This window comes from Hemicordylus capensis, chromosome 6 (genome assembly GCF_027244095.1).
Source record: "Hemicordylus capensis ecotype Gifberg chromosome 6, rHemCap1.1.pri, whole genome shotgun sequence".
NCBI classification, from domain to species: Eukaryota; Metazoa; Chordata; class Lepidosauria; order Squamata; family Cordylidae; genus Hemicordylus; species Hemicordylus capensis.
The window spans coordinates 61,884,432-61,905,910 of record NC_069662.1 but is presented as its reverse complement, the minus strand read 5'-3'; the positions used below and the strand labels follow the sequence as shown (position 1 = coordinate 61,905,910).

Sequence of the window (21,479 nt, the reverse complement as noted above, 5' to 3'; positions counted from 1 at the left end):
CATTGATGTGTGTGGCGTGCAATGGAAGCAGATAAGATCTGGGATCTCATTGATCCCAAAACTCGTGTTTTGGGCGGTATAGAAATGTGATGAATAAATAAGAAATAAATAAATAAATAAATAAATAAATAAATAAGATCAATGGATCAATTCAGAGTGAATTGTACTAGAGGCACAGTAATATAGGCGTTTTCACTCCACTACCTTATATCCCTATTATTATACCTATTATTTATGATGTGGGTCGACTTCCCATTTCTCTTCCCCCTCTAATGGGGAAGGTCTAGGTTCTGCATTCGGATGAAACAAGCATGCCACTACTCAGGGACAGAGCTCTATATCTGGGCTCACATGCTGCCTTTGACATATTTACACCTATGCATCCTCCTCCTGTGACAACTGCAAAGGAGACAGCTACGAGTGTCTAAAAGTAAACAAAAAATATTGTGGGATGAGTGTGCAAGCCAAAGGAACTATAAATGGGGATGCAGTTTCACAATACAAAAGCATGGTACAGCTGCTAACCACAAGGGATAATGCAATAATATATGAACAATTATGATTGACATGCAGATACATATAATGTGAAAATTCAAAAGAAATAACTGCCTACCTGAAGACTGAAAGGAAGGAACCGCAAGATGTACCTCTCAAAATTAATCAAGGTTCCCTTATTTATCCGTTCCCTAGTACAATATGCATCTGTTAATGCAGGGCTGCTCAAATTTGGCCCTCCTGCAGATGTTGGCCTACAAGTCCCATAATCCCTGGCTATTGGCCACTGTGGCTGGGGATTATGGGAGCTGTAATCCCAAAAGGCTGGGGGGGCCTAAGTTGAGCAGGCCTGTGTTAATGTAAAATATGCCTCTGGGAGAGAGGGAGGAGCATGCTGCCCCAAGCATTCAGCCCTCTGGTGTGGACGGATGAGGCAGATGAAATGCAATTTCATAATGAGATGCAGGTACATGTGTCACACAGTTTGAGACACACAGGGGTGGAAAAATCCACACTGACTTTTTTTTTTAAGCATGTCATCTGTATGCACCCTTTAAAAGTGTCTGTCCTCAACCTTTCATAACAAAAACGCTATGGAAAATGAATTGTTGCCCCCTGCCCCCAGGCTATGATGGAAGCAAGTAAGAAATGGAAATGTTGCTATCTATAAAGCATGGGTTTTTTTACAGACTACACGGGAGGAAGTGGTGTAAAGTCTGAAGGCAAACCCTAACATTTTGAAGCCAGTTTGAGTTAGCCCCTGGATTTTACACCACTTCCTCCCACACTGAAACTTTCAGGGGATAGGGAGCAAAGGGGGTGGATGGCATGATGGCTTTCCCTCCCTGCCCCCCCTTCACTTTGGTGAATTTGCACAAGAGCTACGGACTCTTGCCTCACCCCCAAAAAAGGTGATTTTCCCCAGTACTGCTGGTACTGTTGTGCAAGAGAATTAAAGAGAGCACCAAAGCAAAACTCATGCACAAGCTGTCTCCCTAGACCAAGAAGCAGACAGGTCATTTCAATTACTCACCCATCAGACTCAACAATAATCATAAAACACACAGATTCACACACACACACACACACACACACACACACACACACACACACACACCCTCTCTAAAAGGCACAGAGGGAGAAATAGTCTGCCTCTGTGCAAGCCACACTTCTACAGCTGCAATCCTATGCACTCTTACTTATCCTCAAAACTAAAAAAATCAGCTACTGTTTTCTCACACACATACAACGCTTTAAAAATGAAACATCAAGATAAGATCCAAATACAGGCTGTGGCTGTATTTACATACATATATATAGCAAAGCAATTTTAAGTTGCCATCAGAAAAACACCCCGAAGGCTAGAGACAGAAGATAGTTTTGTCAGCGAGTCAGTTATTTGAGTGTTTAGTCCTGTGGACACTCACACTGCTTTTGTCTGTGGCAAACAGGTTTTTCAGGGTTTTACATATATTTAAAAACCTTGCAAAAGCTGTTGGAGAAAAGGTGACAGTGCAACAAAAAATGAGTGAGTATACATACAGTGCTGAAAGTGAAAGCACTTTTGAACTTTCAGCTCCTTTAAAAACCTTTGTTCTTCTCCAACTAGCTTAAGATAACCTTGCTAAGGAATTTCCCAGAACAAAGGAAATGAATACAGAAACAACAGAAGCAGCAGACAGTATGAGTATGAGTGAGTGTGTGTGTGTGTGTGTGTGTGTGTGTGTGTGTGTGAGAGAGAGAGAGAGAGAGAGAGAGAGAGAGAGAAACTTGGACCTGTAACACAGCAGTAGTTTCACACCAGATTGAATGGTCTTAAATCCAATGTAGCAACTTTATGAACTGGAGTGTGATTTAGAGCCGGACCACACATTATGTATAGATTAATTACTCTTGTTTTCAGACTTTCTGCTCCTTTTTTTATCTAGTGCAGTCATTGAGGCTGCAATTTGAAGTGGAAGAATGGTGCAGGGGAAGAGGGATTTATCAACCCTTTCCTTGAGTGCTATTTTTCCTTCAAAAAGTCATTCCGCCTTTGCTCCCACTAGGAAAAAGATACAGGTACAACTATCCCAGTACAGTCCACTAGGGTTACAGGTATATGTATTCCCTAGGCATGCCACCGGAAATTCTTTTAAAGTGGAGATGCCAGGGATTGGAACCAGGGACCTTATTTTACAGTGAAAAAATTACAGAGGAACACATTTAGAAGACAGCTTCCGGGCTTCCAGGACGAAGTCTAGTCCTCAGCACCTGCCACCAAATGTCCTGGGGGGCCTCCCTGCAGGCCCCCACCATGGCTGCCACCATGCCGCCATGCCAATCGCTCTCTTTTTGGGACCACCATGATTGTGGACACAGCATCATACGCGTGGCACGTGGAAGCGGCTTGCCTGCTCAGGCCGGGACCATTGGCTTAGCAGCCACCACCGCCATGGAGGCCCACTTGGGTGAGGCTCTCAGTCTCTGCCCCCACCTCCCAGCCACGCTGCACCCATAATCATGGCGGCACAAAAAGAGAGATTTTTTTGGGTGCCATCACAATTGTGCATGTAGTACGGCCAGGGGTGGGGGCTGAGACTGAGAGCCTCAACTGAGCGGGCCTCTGTGGCAGTGCTAGCAGCTAAGCTAATGGTCCCAGGCAGCCTGGGCCTGGCCAGAGACCTGATCCAGGGGACAAGAGAGTGGGACAGGAGGGTGGTGGGCACTCTGTGCCAAGTGCAGGTCAGTGGGTACCTGCCTTCAGGAGGCTTTTTCCCAAACAAAACAAAACAAAACAAAACTTTTCAGCTTTCCCTAAAGGGGAGGGGCCTCCAAACCCCCTTAGTCCTGGGCTCCTAATATGTCTAGGTGTGCCACTGCATGGGAGAATGATGAAGAGTAACCTTACAGTGATGTCTCCATCCACAATTTACCCTAAATGGCATCACATGGCCAGACAAAAGGGTCTAACATCAGAGAGACTTACAAGATTCCAGCCAATCAGGATCTTCCTTGTCCGATTTCTGCATTGATTCATAGACAAGATTTGGGGTTGCTTCTCCTTGTGCTCTGATCTCATTCATGGTTGTCCTCATTAGCTCTTCTTTCCTCTGTTTATACACAAAGTGAGCTATTCTTTTTAGTTAGTGCAACAATCAATTTCCTCTTTGTCAATCATTCACAGCTAAAATCAGCAAGGCATTTAGCATCTCATAAGGCCGCAAGCTTTAAATCAACAGACAATTCAATTAAAGCATTCATCACATATTACTTTTTAAAAAAACTGCCCTCCAACTAATCTTTGAGGCCAAGATTGAAAAGCACACTACTACACAAGCCATATAAATGAGGTAGCTCCTTCATTTAATTTGATAAAATGGAAACTTGAAGATGCTTAGAAGATATTGTCTGAACTGCATTTTAATGCTAAAGCTTTAGCAATAAGGCATTCAGCTTATATAGATATACATATCTATTAAATAGATATGTTATTCTGTTGGGTTTATGACTGAAATTTAATTGTTTCAAAAGCATGTTTACCTACTGAGCAGGGCGGGCTGGAAACATAAATCCATTGCCAGCTTATGGCCATTCACCACTGAGAAGCACAATGAATTGCCATGTCCTCCTTGCTGACTCCACCCGCAGATGGGAGCCAGAGCTGCTGATCCTGCTCTACTCTCTTGCTGGCCCGGGCCCTGCCCCACCTTACAAGCCTAGGCACTGCCCTCTTCCCTTCACAGTGAGTTCTAGCATAACATGGTTCCAGAAAACTGTCCCTATTTCCTTACCTGCTGAGAGCCATACTTCCTTGATTGACTGACAGAATCTGCCAACATCTGCTCTACACCTCTCGGTTTACTCACAGGAGGCTGAAATTCAACCAAACAGAAAAGCAGGTCTGTCAGCTTTCCACACTTTTCCAAACGTTGGATCAAAGCCTCCATTCCAAAACATGAGTGGATCAAAGGAGCATCTATGACTGACACAATCTGAATGCGATAATTTTCAGACCACAGATCCAATGACCAATAGAGGAGGTATAATGTCATTCTGCAGTGTGGTAGACTACGAAGACCTGCATTCAAAATGTCACTCAGCTGTTTTCACTGGATAATCTTGGTCCAGTCATTATCCCACTGTTCAACCTACCTCAGGGGTTCCCCAAGCTTGAGGCCTCAAATGTCATTGGACTACAACTCACATCATCCTCAGCCACAATGGGCACAGTGGTTGGGGATGATGGGGATTGTAGTCCAACAACATATGGAGACGCAAGGTTGGGAACCCCCGACCAAATTGTCATGAAATGTGAGGCGGTGCTGTGTACATTGCCCTGAGCTCCTTGGAAGAGGGGTAGAATTAAAAAAGGAAATAAACACATCAAATAAATAAAATCCGGCACCCTAAAAGCCAAATATTACAAGTTTGCCAATATCAGAATAAATGACAAGCTAAAAATTGGTCATTGATTCCATGTAATCTTCTAGACACAAACCCCATTTGACCACATACCAAACAAACCAAGAGAAACAGTAATGCCTGCAATGGAGTGCAGCTGGAGGCTCTGGGGGCCTGGCCCATTCAGACCTCTTCCCTGAATTTTCAATTTTCATTAAAAATAAAAAGAAATTTTCATTTTTATTTGAAATGACTCATGGCTTTGCACAACTCATTAAATGTAAAAACTAGTGGTCCCTGGATAGCCATGTATCCAAGGTCCAGCCAGTTCAGTGGTGACTGGATGAGCGTTGTATATAGATGTATAAAGGTAAGGTGTGTTGTTGAGCTGATGTCGACTCCTGACACAGAGCCCTCTGTTTGTCTTTGGTAGAATACAGATGTATAGCGTATCCCAATTAACCTCTATATTGGAGGGCACTTGCAGAAGTCATCTAACACATTTGGATCTTTCTTGCTGGATTAGAGTATAGTAAGTCTTACTTTTGAAGATAAAAAGGAAAATGTGCTGGAAGTTTTTACCCAACTGTGCAACAAGTAAACCTCCTTGGTTTTCCAGTGTTCTCGCCAATGAATGCAAAAAGATGGGGATGACCAAGGAGCACTCAGCACACTTCAAAACAAAGGACTATTTAATTAAATTTAATGTCAGTTTGAACAGACTGTACTGGGTGTCCCCCTGGCCCTAGTATTAACTTTGGAAACTGAACTGCAACATTTCTAGCTATATGGAAATCACTAAAGTGCTTCTATCCCAACTGTAAAAGAGCAAAAACAATAGAGGGAATGAGGATTGGGGCTCATATGATATTGGAAAGGCAGGGCAACAGGACAGATTAAGGAACATCTGGAGCCATAGATCATTGGCACTGCTGCTAGACAGGCACTTTCCATGCCATCAAGTTCCTCAAGTGATGGGATGTGCCTCCTGGAGGCTTTTCACACAGGGCTTTTATTGCAAATCCACTCCTGATTGGAGTGTGCCAGTTCACATATCTACTGGATTTAACCCAACCTCCCTGCAGGCTATCAGGACAGACAAGACTTTGATTTTCCCCGAATGGAGGCTGAGAATTCTGACTTAGCCTGAAGTATGTCCGGTTTTTAAAAATCCTCTAGTTTCAGAGGCTTTTGAAAAATAAACCGGGGTTTGTGTTATGCCCTGCAGTTTTCTCTGTTATGTTTGGGGTGATCATGCCAGTAAATCGTGTTTGTTTTTTTTTTAAAAACAAAACTCACTGAAGTGGAGTTTGACAGTTGTTTTGGATATGGTCTGCTCTAAGTGATTTGTAGTTGCAAGCGCTGGGGTGTATGTGTGTTGTTGTAGATTGGTGATGCTCTGTTGAGGGAGGGGGAGGGAGAAATTGCTGTAGGAGGGGGAGGGATAAATTCCTGAGTTAAACACAAGCTTAGACTGCAAAATGTGTGTCTTGCTATGTTTTTCATAGGCTTTAGATATGCAGAATGGATGCAACCTGAGCCCTTTGTTGTCTAGGCCAGGGTTTCTTAACCTTGGGCCCCTAGATGATGTTGGACTACAACTCCCAGAATCCCCAGACATGGCTTTGTGGCTGGGGATTCTGGGAGCTGTAGTCCAACAATATCTGGGGGCCCAAGGTTAAAAAACCCTGGTCTAGGCTGATTCCATTAGGTGCATGGGGTGGTAAACATTATGAGATGAAGGCAGTCACTCACAAAGGCAAGGGTTAAGTATCCTGCTGTTTGATCCATTTGTTTGATAACTCATTCTTGGCTCTTAGCTGTCAAACTATTTTTTTAAAAGCTCTCTTGCCTCTTCCTCTGTGTTGGAGGGAAAACTTGGACCAGGTAGATGTGTGGAGGAGCCGACAGCTATATGAACTGTCAAACTAATCCCCTGAAGTAAACATCTTGTGAAATCTGCTGCGAAGCAGATTTGCTCTTCAGATACCCTGAGGCAAAAAGCTATGTGTGAAAAACCTCCAGGCAATGCCTGGACACCCTGAAACATTTGTTATTGTCAGGCACTTCAAAGGTGGCAGAAGAGTTGATGCCTATAAGAAGGATGGGAAGTGAGAGTGTGAGTGAGTGAGAGAGTGTGTATGTATTCTCACTACTAAAAGGTCCTTCCCAAACCCCCGTCTATAGGGGATATTGCCTTTTAAAGGCTCTCCCTACAACCCTGCAGGCTAGAAACGTGCTCTTAAGATTTCTCAAGCTATCTTATATACATACTGGATTCTACACTCCAAGTTATATTCTGTCACTTGCGCATACAGTGAAATCAGCGTACTACCTATAGGGGACCAGTGACAAATACAGAAGTCAGGGTATTCAAGCACCTCAACCTTGTCCTTGAGATACATTCACACTAGGGCTTGTCTCTGTACAAGTTGACCTCCAAATTGATTTAAGTGCCTCTGTCACCACAATCCAAAGTAGGGTAATGTTTTTTTTTAAAAGACCAATTAAAAATCACAAACTATCAAGCCAAACAGAGAGCTTTCAAGTCCTACAAAAGACCAATGACAAACACAAGGACAATGGGGCAGGAGCAGGAAGGAGCACGTGGTAGGAGCCCAAGTGTTCTGTCGCTTGTGAAGTCTAAAACATGGAGTTTAGGGTCCCTCTCTCACTCTTTTAGATTTGGATCAGCCTTTGAAAACCATGAGATGGTTTCAATACCAAACTGCTTAGAGCTAACTAAGCATAGCCCTGTATATGTTTAATACTTATTTCCTTTTAGTTAATCCTAAATAAAGCATTGCCTTACTCTGCACTGTGGATTTGTCTTCTAATGGAATAACACGGCTATCTACAACTGTCTGTACAATGAATAACGCGTCCACTCCCCGGCCTACCAGTTCATGCAATCTTGTGACTAACCTTCTTAATCAACAGCCTTTGCATTAATAATTAACAGAGACTTGTTCTGCTCAGAGCCCTAAGGAAGAACCTGATAAGATTTTCCAGACAGCAATTTATTGGTGCATTGCAACTGTGGCTACCTGTCTGGGGGATGATTTTGGGAATGCTGGCTCTGCCCCACCCTTCTCAATTCCATTCCTAGCCACACCTCTTTCCTGCACCCTGCAGTCCATTTCCACTCACCTAGCTTGTTGGTGATTTCCTTGATGCTCATCTTTTCTTATGTTTTAAATTTCTTTTTATCAAGAGCCTGCAGACCCAGCATCGCCAGAAACATCTGTAGTGTGGTTTTTCTTCCATGGTAGTCTGGAAGTAGGGTTGCCATATTCTGGCTTTCCAAATCCTGGTGCTAATTTACATATTATGTAATTTACATATTATGTAAATTGGCTTGAAAATAATTTTTGAGCTGAATAGTGACTGCACGTTTTGCTCTATAACTCCGCTTCTACAAAGGCTAGAGCTTAGCTTTTTTTTTTTTTTTTTTTTAATGAAAGCTGAGATCTGGGCAAATCTGGGTGGGCTAAGCAATCTGGGTGAGATGCTTAAAATCCGTGTGAAACCCAGATTTTCAGGGGGTAAGGCAGCTCTAGCTGGGAGCTGCATAACCTCTTGGCTCTTCCCCAGCAACATCTGTGGTGTTATTTCCCCCCAAAAGAGGGAATGGGCAACTTACAAAAACCAACTGGGTGTGATTTGGGACACTGGAAAGAGAGGGTATGTGTTGCAGTGCTTGCGGTGATCCACGTGGTTCTCTGCTAGCTCCAGTATCACTGCTTCTGTCACAGTACTTGGCAGGTAGTGGGGGAGGAATTCTATGCTCAAAATAGCAGCGAACCAGGACAGTGGGAAGCTTCATCCAATGTTGCACAGGCCTAAATCAAAAACACGTTCTGTAGTCTTGGGGGCAGGGGTTGTGGGGTGGAAGTCCATCTCTACTTTCATTTGGGATGCTGTTCCAGATAGCAGTAGACAGTTCTGGCCAATGAGCTGCGAGAGAAGACAAGTGCACTAAGGTTCCTGCTTCCTATTGGGCTAGTCACTTGTGTCTAGGTATGGAAGGGAAGAGGGAAGAAAGTGTGAATGCGCCTGCATGGTGCCCATGGATGCAGTGGACTGAGTGTAGCCATGGATGAGTGTAGCTATGATTACATGTTTTTTCTCTAGACGCCATGTGTACCTAAAGCAGTGCAAGAAGATACTGATGGTTCTTAGGTTCTTAAGTCTGACAAAGAACAATTTACTGAGGATCAGAAAGCATCACTGTATCTGAATGATAGATATAAGGAGCCTTCCTGACTGATCTCCCTGTAGTTCCTTCGTTTGGTCAGAATGGATTGAATCAGAATAAACTCCTTTGGGTCACCAGTTTCAGATGCACTGGAAGCTTCAGTTCTGATACTATAGCAATAAAATTGCTTATGATATATTGTGTCATATTTGCATTCTGATCTTAGCACTGGACTAAACGTTGCAAGATCAGAACACCCCAGCCTTTGTAGCAGGAAGGGGTGGCTGAATTGGCTTGGAGATGCAGGTTAACCCTCCCCCCTGTACTGTTTCCCTGCCTAAAGCTGACCCCTTATCAGCCCTGCTAAAGAAAATGTCCAGGTACCTGTATTGTGTCTGCCTGTTTTTCCTGCCTTGGCTATTGGAAGCTTCAGGGTGGGGTCGGGAGAATTTGAGCACAGAAATGGTCCAGAATGAAAGGGCTAACTCCTCCCCTCTCCCTCAGCACCACAGCCCTGATCCAGTTAAGCGGCTGCTTTTAAGTCTTTAAAACAGTATCTGGAGATTGGATCATAGAATTCCCCAAGAATGTGGGATCTGGCCTCTAGCAGTAGCTCATGAAGGTACCCATCCAATTCACAGTGAAAAATGCTCAATTTCAGTTGAGCTTTTATCTTTACATTTGAGGAGTTACACAAGACTAGAAAGTTACCTGGATACGTTCTTGATTTCTGGCATTTTCAGCAACTTGTGCTTTTTTCACACCTTTCTGCGTGTTCCATTCCACAGGGTTTTTACAGTCTCTCTGTATTTCTGACCCGAGTTCTGGTGGAAAATGCAGAGACAACGTTGCAGAAGACCCTGTGAACACTTCTACTGGACTTCTATAAATGAACAAAAGAGAGATTTTGCAAGGGGAAAAAACCACCTGTTTCTCAAACTATGTTGGCTTTTTAGCAGCATAAGTTTTCTTTTGCTGCAAACATGTATCTTGAAATAGGAGTTTAGGATATGCAGACAATTATGTTTTCAACTGGCATATATGTAAAGACACACATGACCCAAATCTCCATATAACACTGCAAGGCTACAACTCTGCTTCACAGGCTGTGTTCACATATTCCCCAAATATTTCAGAGATGAAAACAAGGATGTGTGTATTTGTAACAATCCTGTTCTCATACCAAGGATCACTACCTGAGCCAGGCCTTGCTTACTCCCCACCACACTTGAAGACTTTTCTCCGCTTGCTGTGTGCTATATTTATTTACTCAGTGACAGTATATCATGCACTCACTTAAAGCAAAGAGAGTGTCTGGGATTTTTTTTGTGAGAAAAACATGCTGGAAAACATAATGGGCAGCATCCAGCCTAAGTCCTATTGAAATTAATGGGGCAGGTTAGTCATGACTCATTTCATTGATTTCAATGGTGCATAGTCATTATCGTTCCTACAAATATGTTGCTATCAGAAAGGGTTCCTGCTGTTTCTCAGTTTCTCAAAATGAAAAGAAACCTCTGGTGAGTAGTGTGGTGCTGAGTGTCCTGCCTGCCAGAAGGCTGGGGACACTTGTTCCTAGCAAGTGGATTTGTAGATGCCTGATTGTGGTTAAATCATATTATCAAGGGATCAAAGGCCAAATTATGCTCCACAGTTTGGTTTGTACACCTATAATTCGTACACGGTAATCTTGCACATTCCAACAGCTCCACCACATGTGAACAAGATCTGCATGTATTTCCAGCATTTAAATTGCATAGTAGAAAAGAGTTTTCAATCTTGCTGGGGCAAGATACCATGAAATAGTAATTTATGTTGTGCCTTCCTCATGGATAGACTCAACAAGGTGTTAATTATAGAAAGACAAATAGCATGCCATCTACTCTCTGGAACTATAGTAAGCCAAATCGGTTTTCCAGGACTCTGACATTTTTTCGCCTGCTACACATATGGTGATCAGCAATTTATAGACTCTTGCCAAAAGTCGTTCATGTTCAGATTTCACTACCATATTATTTCCAAAGATAAAACTGTGAATCAAGTTCTAAATGTTTGGAACTGGAAATACATACACTTAGCAGGCTAAGTCTACAAACTCAGGTCTTCAGATAGTGAAAATATCGTGTTACCTTTTGTCTGAAAGGAGAAGTTGCTAGTTCATACAGTACTGACCTAGCGAGACTTCTCTTGGCTTCCAGGCAGAAGCCATCCAATCAAACTGGATGTACCAGATTTTTGTTCTGATTTTGCATATTTGGAAAGCCATACCAACCTTACTGCTTCTGCATCTTGAAGAGATTGCTGCTTCACTCTCTCTGCAAGGATTTCACCGCAAAGCTGGTCATACGGCTTATCCAATGAGTGCTCACCCATTACCCACACCCAGACATCACCATCTGCTCCAAGCTTCCATTGCACAGATTTTATATGGGCTGCAAAACAAGAATATGGCTCAGGAAGGTTCTGTGCGGACATGCCAATGAAGTGATCAATGATCTCCCAACTATGGATTCTGGCAACAATGCTCCATTTATTAGGTGGGCCAGCTCTGTCCAACCCCCCAGCTTGCCATCTCAGAGCAATTTGAGGATTACACATGCAAGGAAGAGGCCATTACCTAGTGGTAAAGCATATGCTTTGAATATGAAAATACCGTGTTCCATTCCTGGCTTCTTTAGTTAAAGGATATCAGGTAGCAGGGCTAGGAAAGACACACTCTCTCTCTCTCTCTCTCTCTCTCTCTCTCTCTCTCTTTGGAAAGCTGCTGCCAGAGCAGGCAATCCCAGGAAGTTTTTCCACACCCAGCTTTTAGTTTGCATCTCTTCCAGAATGGAATTGTGCTTTCACATATCGGTCAAATTTACTCCAAAGTCCCTGAAAGCTATCGGGGAGCACTTCAAACACAATTCAGGTTTTTCATCATGCATTAGAGTGTAGCCCAATTTCTATCTGGGGTTTTAAAAAATCCAGTTTTTGCATCTTTTTTTGTGGGAACTTTGAACTCTCAGTAAAGCCTCACAGTAAATCCACAGTAAAGCTTGCTATCTGGAAAAGCTCCTATGAAGCTTTTGGATCAATGGTCCCAATTTAAATGGATCAATGGTCCCGATTTAATATGAAGTGGCAGCCTGAGTCTGTCAATCACAGAAGTGCCTCCCCTCACGCTTACAGTGTTCACCTCTTCAGATAAATGCTGTAAGTGTGACCCGTACAGAAGGGGGAGTGATTAATGAGCGGGTGGGGGGGCAGGACTGTCATTCCCACTTTGAATGGTGTACATGAGTACACTGTCCTTTTAACATAACATATGAAGAGGGCTAGTTCCATATGTTTATCTGCTACTGCTAGTACTGATAACCACAAGCTGGTTCATTCATACAAGTATCAAGCATGTGGATAAGCCATCACAGATCAAATTTCCATGTTACCTAATAATACCACTTCCCCATTAATTCAGTTCAAACATTCAGCTGTGAGTTAACTGAGTAATTAAGTGATAAAAAGTCAACTGATAGACTAGCATGGGTGGACTAGTTTTCTAGTAATGCATATGTGCACACATGCCACACAGTGACCTGTGTTTGTTTATGCTCAGAAGCTAGCACACTGTGTGCATTTGTCATAAGGGAACATGACAGATGGGTACAGGGCAATGGAAATGAGATGAAGAAGCAGACGCCCACAGGGGCCAATTGGAAAGGCTCATCAAATGGGCCTATTGGTTGCCAACTGAGGAAAAAGGAGCTGTGGTCTGTTTGCTTTCTGCTTTCTCCTCTGGAGTTTCTGGCTCTCCCTATCAAATGCATTATTAGTAACTCTGCTGCTTTAACACTATTGTTATTACTTGCATTTGTTTTCATTCAATTTGTTGTAACTTCTTGCAAATTGCTCTGGAGTGGGATACTAAAGAGTGGGGTACTGCATATGTACAATGCTCTCCCAGTGAGTGTCCACTCCTTGACATCTGTGGCTGTTTTTAAAGAACTACATATCTTTTTATTTGTTCAGGCTTTTACCCCTTAGGGGCTGCCAGTTTTTGTTTTTGTTTTAGCTTCTTTGTTGTTCTGTCTCTTTTTATTGTTGTATGGGAAGCAGCTTGCCTAGGGAGCAAGAGGCTATTAGTTTGAATCCCCGCAGGTATGCTTCCCAGACTGTGCCTAGTAAATATAAATTTGTAGTCACCTAGAGTATATTGGGCAGCAGCAATATAGGAAAGTCCTGGAGGTGGATGCTCACTACAGTGACAACGGCAAAAGACATAATCTCACACTGTGCGGGAGAAAGGCAATGGTAAATCACACCAGTATGGTTTGGAAAACCAAATGGCTCTGTGGTCACCAGGTGTTGACACCGGCATAATCTCAACGGCATAATCTTTCTTTCTTTATGGTTTAACTTATTTTAATGTTTTAATGTGGTTTTTATGGAGTGTTACTGGTTTTAATTTTTGCAAACCACCCTGAGATGTCTTATGAAAGGCAGTACAGAGAATGAATGAATGAATATGTAAAATAAAATTAATACTCTATTAACATAGCAGTGAGTTTGGCACAACTGAGGCCTGCACATATTGAAAGAAATACCCAAGAGACACAAGAATTTTGTGGTGACGGATTTATGAAGGATTTTTTAGCACGATAACTACCATAATTTTCCAACTATAATAGGTAAAGGTAAAGTTGTGTCCTTGAGTTGGTGTCAACTCCTGGCACCCACAGAGCCCTGTGGTTTTCTTTGGAAGAATACAGGAGGGGTTTACCATTGCCTCCTCCCGTGCAGTATGAGATGATGCCTTTCAGCGCCTTCCTATATCGCTACTGCCCGATATAGGAGTCTCCAATAGTCTGGGAAATATACCAGCAGGGATTCAAACCAAGAACCTCTGGCTCGCTAGACAAGTCATTTCCCTGCTGCGCCATTAGGTGGCTAACTATAATAGACTTACCCCTACATTCGTGATGAATATTTTAATATATATAGGAGGGGGGGGCATTTTTAAAGTAATACTTGCTTCTTTCTTTGCCCATCAGCCACACACTCTCATCATCTCCTGTCACTGAACCAATGGGTTCAAATGATCAGCTCTGGTTGATAGGACAATCATTCCAGTCAGTGATCAGCCTATCTCCCCATTCTGATGTACTGTTTGTTTACTGTAGGATATACGTATAAGCAGTTCCTAACCCTGCCAGCAAGAAAACTGTTTCCCGTTTTCTGCCAAGGCAAGTTATATAATCTGAACTAGCTAGCAGCAGTTCTCCTTGTCCAGGAAACGCAAAGGCAAAAAAGGGCGAGGAGAAAGAAGTCCAAGTTTGGTGATCCAAATAACAAATGGAAGCAATGATTTCCCTCCATTTTTACATTTCTAGCCCATCCTATACCCAAAGGTCTCAGAGTGGGTTACAATAAAACCAATATAAAACATAATTAAAATTCAGCAACATAAAATCAAAAATACAGTGAAAAAATACAGTTCCTGAGAGGGGAAGAACCACTACATCTCTAGTCAAAGGCATTCTCCTGAATGTACACAATGTACATACAAATTGGCACACCTCAAAGGAGAGGGCATTCCACAATTCCACAAGAGGCCACCAAAGAGAAAGCCCTCTCACATGCCCCTTCCCCTTTAACTGCTGACAATTGTGGCACTACCAAGAGGGCCTCTCCTACAGATCCTAACTGACAGGCAGGTCTATATGGGAGAAGCCGTTCCTTCAGGTATTGGGGCCCAGGTTGTTCAGGGCTTTATAAGTCAGTGTTAAAACCTTGAATAGGGCTCGGTGGCAAATTGGTAATCAGTGCAGTTCCTTTAAGACTAGAGTGATGTGCATCCAGCCAGAAGTGCCCATCAGAAGTCTTACAGCTGCATTCTGCACTAGTTGCAGCCTCCGAACCATCTTCAGGGGCAGCCCCACATAAAGTGCATTACAATAGTCCAGTCTGGAGGTTACCAGAGCATAGATCACTGTGGGCAGGCTATCTCTGTCCAGAAAGGGCCATAGCTTGCGGACAAGCCTAAGTTGAAAATTGGCACACCTGGCCACTGCTGCCACCTGGGCCTCCAGCTACAATGACGAATCCAGGAGTACCCCCAAGCTACACACCTGTTCTTTCTGGGGTACTACCACCCCCTCAAGAACAGGATATCTCCTCTCTTCATGGACTCAAGAGCCCCTGACACGCAGCACCTCTGACATATGGATTCAGTTTCAATGTAGCTCCTTACCACCAATGTAGCTCCTTACCATCCAGCTCCTTACCACCTCCAGACATGCACCTCAACTGCCTTTCCGAATTGAAATGGAATGTTTGTTTGTTTGTTTGTTTGTTTATTCGATTTCTATACTGCCCTTCCAAAAATGGCTCAGGATGGTTTACACAGAGAAAAAATAAATAAATAAGATTGATCCCTGTCCCCAAAAGGCTCACAATCTAAAAAGAAACATAATTTAGACACCAGCAAAAGTCACTGGAGGTACTGTGCTGGGGGTAGATAGGGCCAGTTACTGTCCCAACTGCTAAATAAAGAGAATCACCACATTAAAAGGTGCTTCTTTGCCAAGTTAGCAGAGAGATAGAGCTGGGCATCATCAGCATACTGGTGGCACCGCACTCCAAACCTCCTGATGACCTCTCCCAGCGGCTTCATATAGATGTTTAAAAGCATAGGGGATAAGATCGACCCCCGAGGAACCCAACAGGTCAGCTCCCAGGGAGCTGATCAAAATTCCCCTATGGCGACTCTTTGATATTGACCCTGGAGATAGAAGTGAAACCAACACAATTTAGTGCCCCCAATCCCCAACTCCTGAAGCCTTTACAAAAGGATACCATGATCAACGGTATCAAAAGCTGCTGAGAGATTGAGGAGAACCAGCTGGGTAGCACTGCCCCTCTCCCTCTCCCAGTAAAGGTCATCAACCAGGGCAACCAAGGCTGTTTTGGTGCCATGACCAGGCCTGAAGCTGGACTGAAATTGATCTAAATAATCAGCTTCCTCCAAGCATGCCTGAAGCTGAGTTGCCACCATCTTCTCCAGCACCTTGCCAAGGAAGGGTATATAATACTATAATCCTAGTATTATAGTTGAAAAAATCGAGTAATTAGCTGGCTGCTCTGACTTTTGTGCAAACAGTAGAAGGCTCAGACACTCCACTGCTAATTAGGAATTATTTATTAATATAAACTGTCTGGGAAATTTTGAATAATTTTGAGTGGTGCAAATAATCTACACATTGCTTATTCCAGCTTGCCTTTGGGTCTGCTTGGAGTCAGTAGTGCTGGAACATCTTTCCATAAAGCACTAATGCCTCTAAATGGCAATAAGGATGGAATTAAAGGAGGGAGAATATCAGTGTAGAAACAATTAGAAAGGGGAAACTTCAAAGGAGAACTGGAGTTGTATTTTATTGAGCCCAAAGTCAGTGTCCTTCATGTGCAAAATAAAAATAGGGTTGCATACATTCTATTTAATGAGCCAGTTTTTAAGTTTTTAAACTATGTTTAAAAATGCTAAATGCATAATAAAAATGAAAATGAACTTCAAAATTGTAAAAAAAACCAACCACCAAAAAACCCACACAACCTATATATTCTAACAAACTATGAAGTAAAGGTGAAGTGTGCCATAAAGTCAATTTTGACTCCTGGTGCCCACAGAGCCCTGTGGTTGTCTTTGAGATGATGCCTTTCAGCATCTTCCTATATCGCTGCTGCCCGACAGAATACCAGCAGGGATTCGAACCGGCAAGTTTCAGCTTGTTAGTCAAGCATTTCCCCACTGCGCCACCTATGGTGGGAACAAACTATACCTGAACATTATTTCTCCAGTGCACTTCAAAGATTCCCTCTCTCTCAGTGTAAACAGGGGTAAGACACAACACTAGTGTGTGTCAGAGTTGAGATGGTGGCTCACAACCTGTGACATGCCTGGTTCAGTCCAGGTTTCAGAAGTCAGCAGAGGTTGGAAAGCTGAAATCTTGACCAATGCCCATCCTTCTCTTTTTAGTATGCCACATGTAATAGGTGCAGTAGTTCAACACAAACAAGGCCCTTCTTACAGGTTTCAAATCTAATTAGGCAGTTTTAGAGCAATTGGACAACAGCTCACTATGCTTAGTGATGGTTTCTCTATCTCAGCTACAGTCCATGAAGAAAGGCGAAAAATAATCTTCACACAATAACGAAATTACCACATGACAACTAGGATCCAAAGAACTACTCTGGCAGTGCCCAAGGACTTGGGGGCCTACAGACCCAGGCAGGGGTATAGCTTCAACTGATCAAGGGAGGACAAATGTCCCTGAGAAGAATAGCAGGGGCAGGGGCCCACTCCAACCTTCTCATGCAACTGTCCCCATGTCATATCACAAACTGTTTTTCAAAGTCAGGGGACATTTCAAAAGCTGTGGTTTGTCATGTGGTAGCTGCTGATTCCAAAATACCAAAGTCAAATATTAACTCCCAAGCCCTGCTGGATTTGCTGAACTAGTTACAGTACTCTTTTCAAAGTGACTCTTTATGTTTAGTAGGGGGAGAGCAACTTTCCTTTCCAGCACAGGAATGGTGGGCCACTGTGCGAAACAGGATGCTGGACTAGATGGGCCTTGGGCCTGATCCTGCAGAGCTGTTCTTATGTTCTTATCTCTCCAGTGGTTGTTGCTTGAGTCTCCCCTTTTAGTGTGAGCCCCTTTCGGATAGGGAACTATCATCTCATTTTATTTTGCTATGTATAACACGGCAACTTTGAACTTTCAACATGGTGAACTTTGGTGCTGGAGAAGACTTTTGAGGAGACCATGGACAGCCAGGAAAACAAACAAGTGGATCATAGAACAAATCAATCCAGAATTTTCATTTGAGGCACAAGTGACCAGGCTCAAACTACCATACTTCAGACACATTATGTGAAGACCCAGCTCCCTTGAGAAGTCCATAATGCTGGGGAAAGTGGAAGGAAAGAGAAGAAGGGGATGACCAGCAGCAAAGTGGATGGACTCAATTATGACAGCAGTGAATGCACCACTGAGAGACCTTAAAGGCCAAGTTGAAGACAGATCATCCTGGAGAGAATCTATTTATGTGGTCGCTAAGAGTTGACACCGACTTGACAGCACTTAATCAATCAATCAATGTAAAACACTCAGAACTTTTTTGTTGAAAAGTGGTATATATTAATAATATTAATAACTCCTCCTTCAAGTGAAGGGTTGGTCTGGATGTCAAAAGTCCACTAAAGGTCTCTCACCTTCTCCTCCTCACCTAACATTTTAAAACACCTTACCACCCAATTTCAAACAGAAGAGCCAAACACCCCTGCGCCTGATACCAATGCAATGGTAATCTAATCTGTACTGAGCATCCAGCTTGTCTCCACCTGCACCCAAGACATTCATTATGTTATGTTGGGGAAACATACAGGGTGAGAGAATCCCCAAAGATGCTTAAAAGGAACAAATAGCAAAAGGTCAGTTAAAATCCATTGAGAACATTCAGTTTTTAATCTGAATTAAACTTTGCTTCAGTGCTATATGAAATACATTTTAAAACTACACGTAGAAAGGAATTAGGCAGTGAGTCAGTTTACACTTGTCATAGAGGTGCTGCTTGTGTGAACCAGCATCTCCACAAGGGAGTTGTAAACATAATCAGTGAAATGAATGCAAGCGTGGCAGAATTTTTGGACTTATATGTGAACAAAAAAATTCTGCCCTGAAAAGCACTAAAGTGCATACTTGTGTGATTAATTGTTCTGCACTGAAAATGCACTTAAGAACATAATTGAAATGAAAACTAGAGCCATCAAACCGATGAGTTGCACAGAGTTGCTTAAGTCTATAACTGGTGAAAAACAGTCCAGTTTTTTCAAAAACCCAACAACGTTTATACCCTGCTCTTCTTCCAAAGCTCCCTGAGTGGAGTACATGGTTATGTTTATCCTCACAACAACCCCGTGTGGTAGGTTAGGCTGAGAGATACATGACTGGCCCAGAGTCACCCAGTTAGTTTCATGGCTGAATGGAGATTAGAACTCAGGTCTCCCCAGTCCTAGTCCAGTACTCTAACCACTGTACCACACTGCAGCAAGATACTTTTGGGCACACAGAACTTCCAGAAAGCCTTTAACTCTACTGCACCTAGTTACAGTGGCCAGATGTGCCTTCTATCAGCTTCAGCCGATATGCCAGCTGTGTCCATTTCTTGAGACAAGTGACCTCAGAACAGTGGTACATAGGCTGGCAACCTCCAGACTTCACTGCTGCAATGCGCTCTGGGTCGGGCTGCCTTTGCACGTAATCTGAAAACTGAAGTTGGTACAGAATGTGGCAGCCAGGTTGGTCATCTCAAAGATACTATATTATTCCTATATTAATAGAACTACACTGCCTACCAATAAGTTTCCTGGCAAAATACAAGGTGCTGGTTATAACCTATAAAGCCCTAAACAGCTTAAGTCTAGGGAATTGAAGAGAACGTCTTCTTCACTATGAGCCCCATTGCGATAATCCGGAGAGGCTCGTCTGCAGTTGCTATCAGGTTGTCTGATGGCTACATGGAGAGAGGCCTTCTCTGTGGTTTTAAATTATTTCAAGCTTTTAATTCCTGTTTTAACTTGTTTTATGTTGATGCAAGCCACCCAGAGATGAAGGTTTGGGGTGGTGCACAAATATGATGGATGGATGGATAAATAAATAAATAAATAAATAAATGCCTGCTCAGTTTGGCTTCCTGAACTTACAGCCATGAAATGTTATTAAAAACTGAGGCTTGGGGGAAAGATGCAAAAGTTACAGCAGGTGAACAAACAGATTTCAGTAAAGATACATTCATTCATTTAAAACATTTATATCTTGCCTCTCCAGTACAAAACTGCTTGGGGAGGCTCACAACAGTAAAAGAACATCTATGATAGGTCAACCTGATCTGTAGTCAGGGAACCATCTGTCAACAAAATATGTGATGAGAAAAGGCCAGCAATTACATATTGCCTTTGTGGACTTAGTATCCGATTCAGACACAGTAATTCTTGACAATTTAAAGAAGAAAAGCAGGTAGCATTTGGAATGCTGCTTACACACATTAGAGGTGGTATGTTAAGGTATGGTGAACAGACACAGAGAGAAGAGACAGAGAGAAATAAATGTAATATAGATCTTTGACAAGATTAGATGTGGGAGAAGAACAGCAAAGGCCATTTGAAAGTAAGCTTTGGTATCAGTGAAGATTGGATTCATCTGTCCATGCTAATTTTGCTCCTTTCTATCTGTATTCTCACCAGTTAACTAAACAGAGGTGATGTAGTCAGTGTGGAGGAAGAATTGGTACAAGAATGAGCCAGGAAGGCAATGAGAACATAAGAACAGTCCTGCTGGATCAGGCCCAAGGTCTATCTGTACCAGAATCCTGTTTCACACATTGGCCCACCAGAACAAACAAGAAATGAAAGTTTCAACGAAAGTCCCCCCCCCACAACCAAAGTTTCCATAGCGGTTTACATAGAATTTCTCTATGTGAACCACCCTTACCTCTTGCCTGTGGGCTTCTCAGAGAGGGCATGCTTTCTCTCCTGGGCGTTTTCCAGATTACACGCTGCAACATACTCGCAGCGTATCCTCAGGGGCATATCTAGGGTGGGGCAGGCAGGGCACATGCCCTGGGTGCCACTTGAAGGGGGGCGCAATTTCTTAAAATTAAAAAATTTAGGAAAAAATGGCCACCAAAAACAAAATGGCCACTGGGCATGCTCAAATGGCCTCTGTTAGGCCCTAGGGAATGCCATGTCTCACAGAGGCCATTTGAGCATGGACAGCAGCCATTTTGTTTTCAGCGGCCATTTTTAAAATATATATATTATTTTTAAAAATGACCACTTCACATGCTCAAATGGTGCCTAAGAGGTCCTAGAGGCCAGTAGGAGGAGGGGAAAATGTTGCAGACCCCCCACAGCCTTTAGGAAGTCCCCCGAAGGGGCTACAGGTAATTATTTTTTTTAAAAAAAATAATATATTATAAGTCACTGTACACATATTCAGATTGGCACTATGTTGCTTGTGAATCAGGGCTTGTGAATACTGAGCTGAAGTTTATGAGCTAAGATTGTATCCATTTGCTCTTACTTTGCTTCTTGTGATAAGTGAGTTAAATGTGATGTCTTAATAATATGGCTATTAATGGTGAGTTTGTCTTTGAATCAATGTGAAATCCTTAGTGTTAAGGCCGACTGGGAGTTTCTTGCTCTTTCTCTCATTTTAACTGTCTTTCGGAAATACTGGAATATATTCTAAGCAGTGACACAGTTTACTCTGCATATTGTTTAATTATTTTCAGAGTATCTGGGAAAAGTCAAATTCTCCATTTATTTTTAAAACTTTTGTAATCGTAATGCTACAATGCATAGGAG

At 42.8% G+C, this 21,479-nt stretch overlaps 1 protein-coding gene across 8 annotated transcripts in view; it reads right to left on the bottom strand.

Moving 5' to 3' along the window:
• The window catches only part of SH2D4A (SH2 domain containing 4A), a 46,537-nt gene that overhangs the window by 12,319 nt on the left and 12,739 nt on the right, over positions 1 to 21,479 (bottom strand). For all 8 annotated transcript variants that reach the window (XM_053259640.1, XM_053259637.1, XM_053259638.1 and 5 more), the window contains 4 exons: positions 11,349 to 11,508; positions 9,788 to 9,959; positions 4,269 to 4,349; positions 3,464 to 3,587 (listed from right to left, as the gene is read on the bottom strand). In XM_053259640.1, coding sequence (XP_053115615.1) covers positions 3,464 to 3,587; positions 4,269 to 4,349; positions 9,788 to 9,959; positions 11,349 to 11,508 — 537 coding nt within the window. The remainder of the gene's footprint in view (positions 1 to 3,463; positions 3,588 to 4,268; positions 4,350 to 9,787; positions 9,960 to 11,348; positions 11,509 to 21,479) is intronic.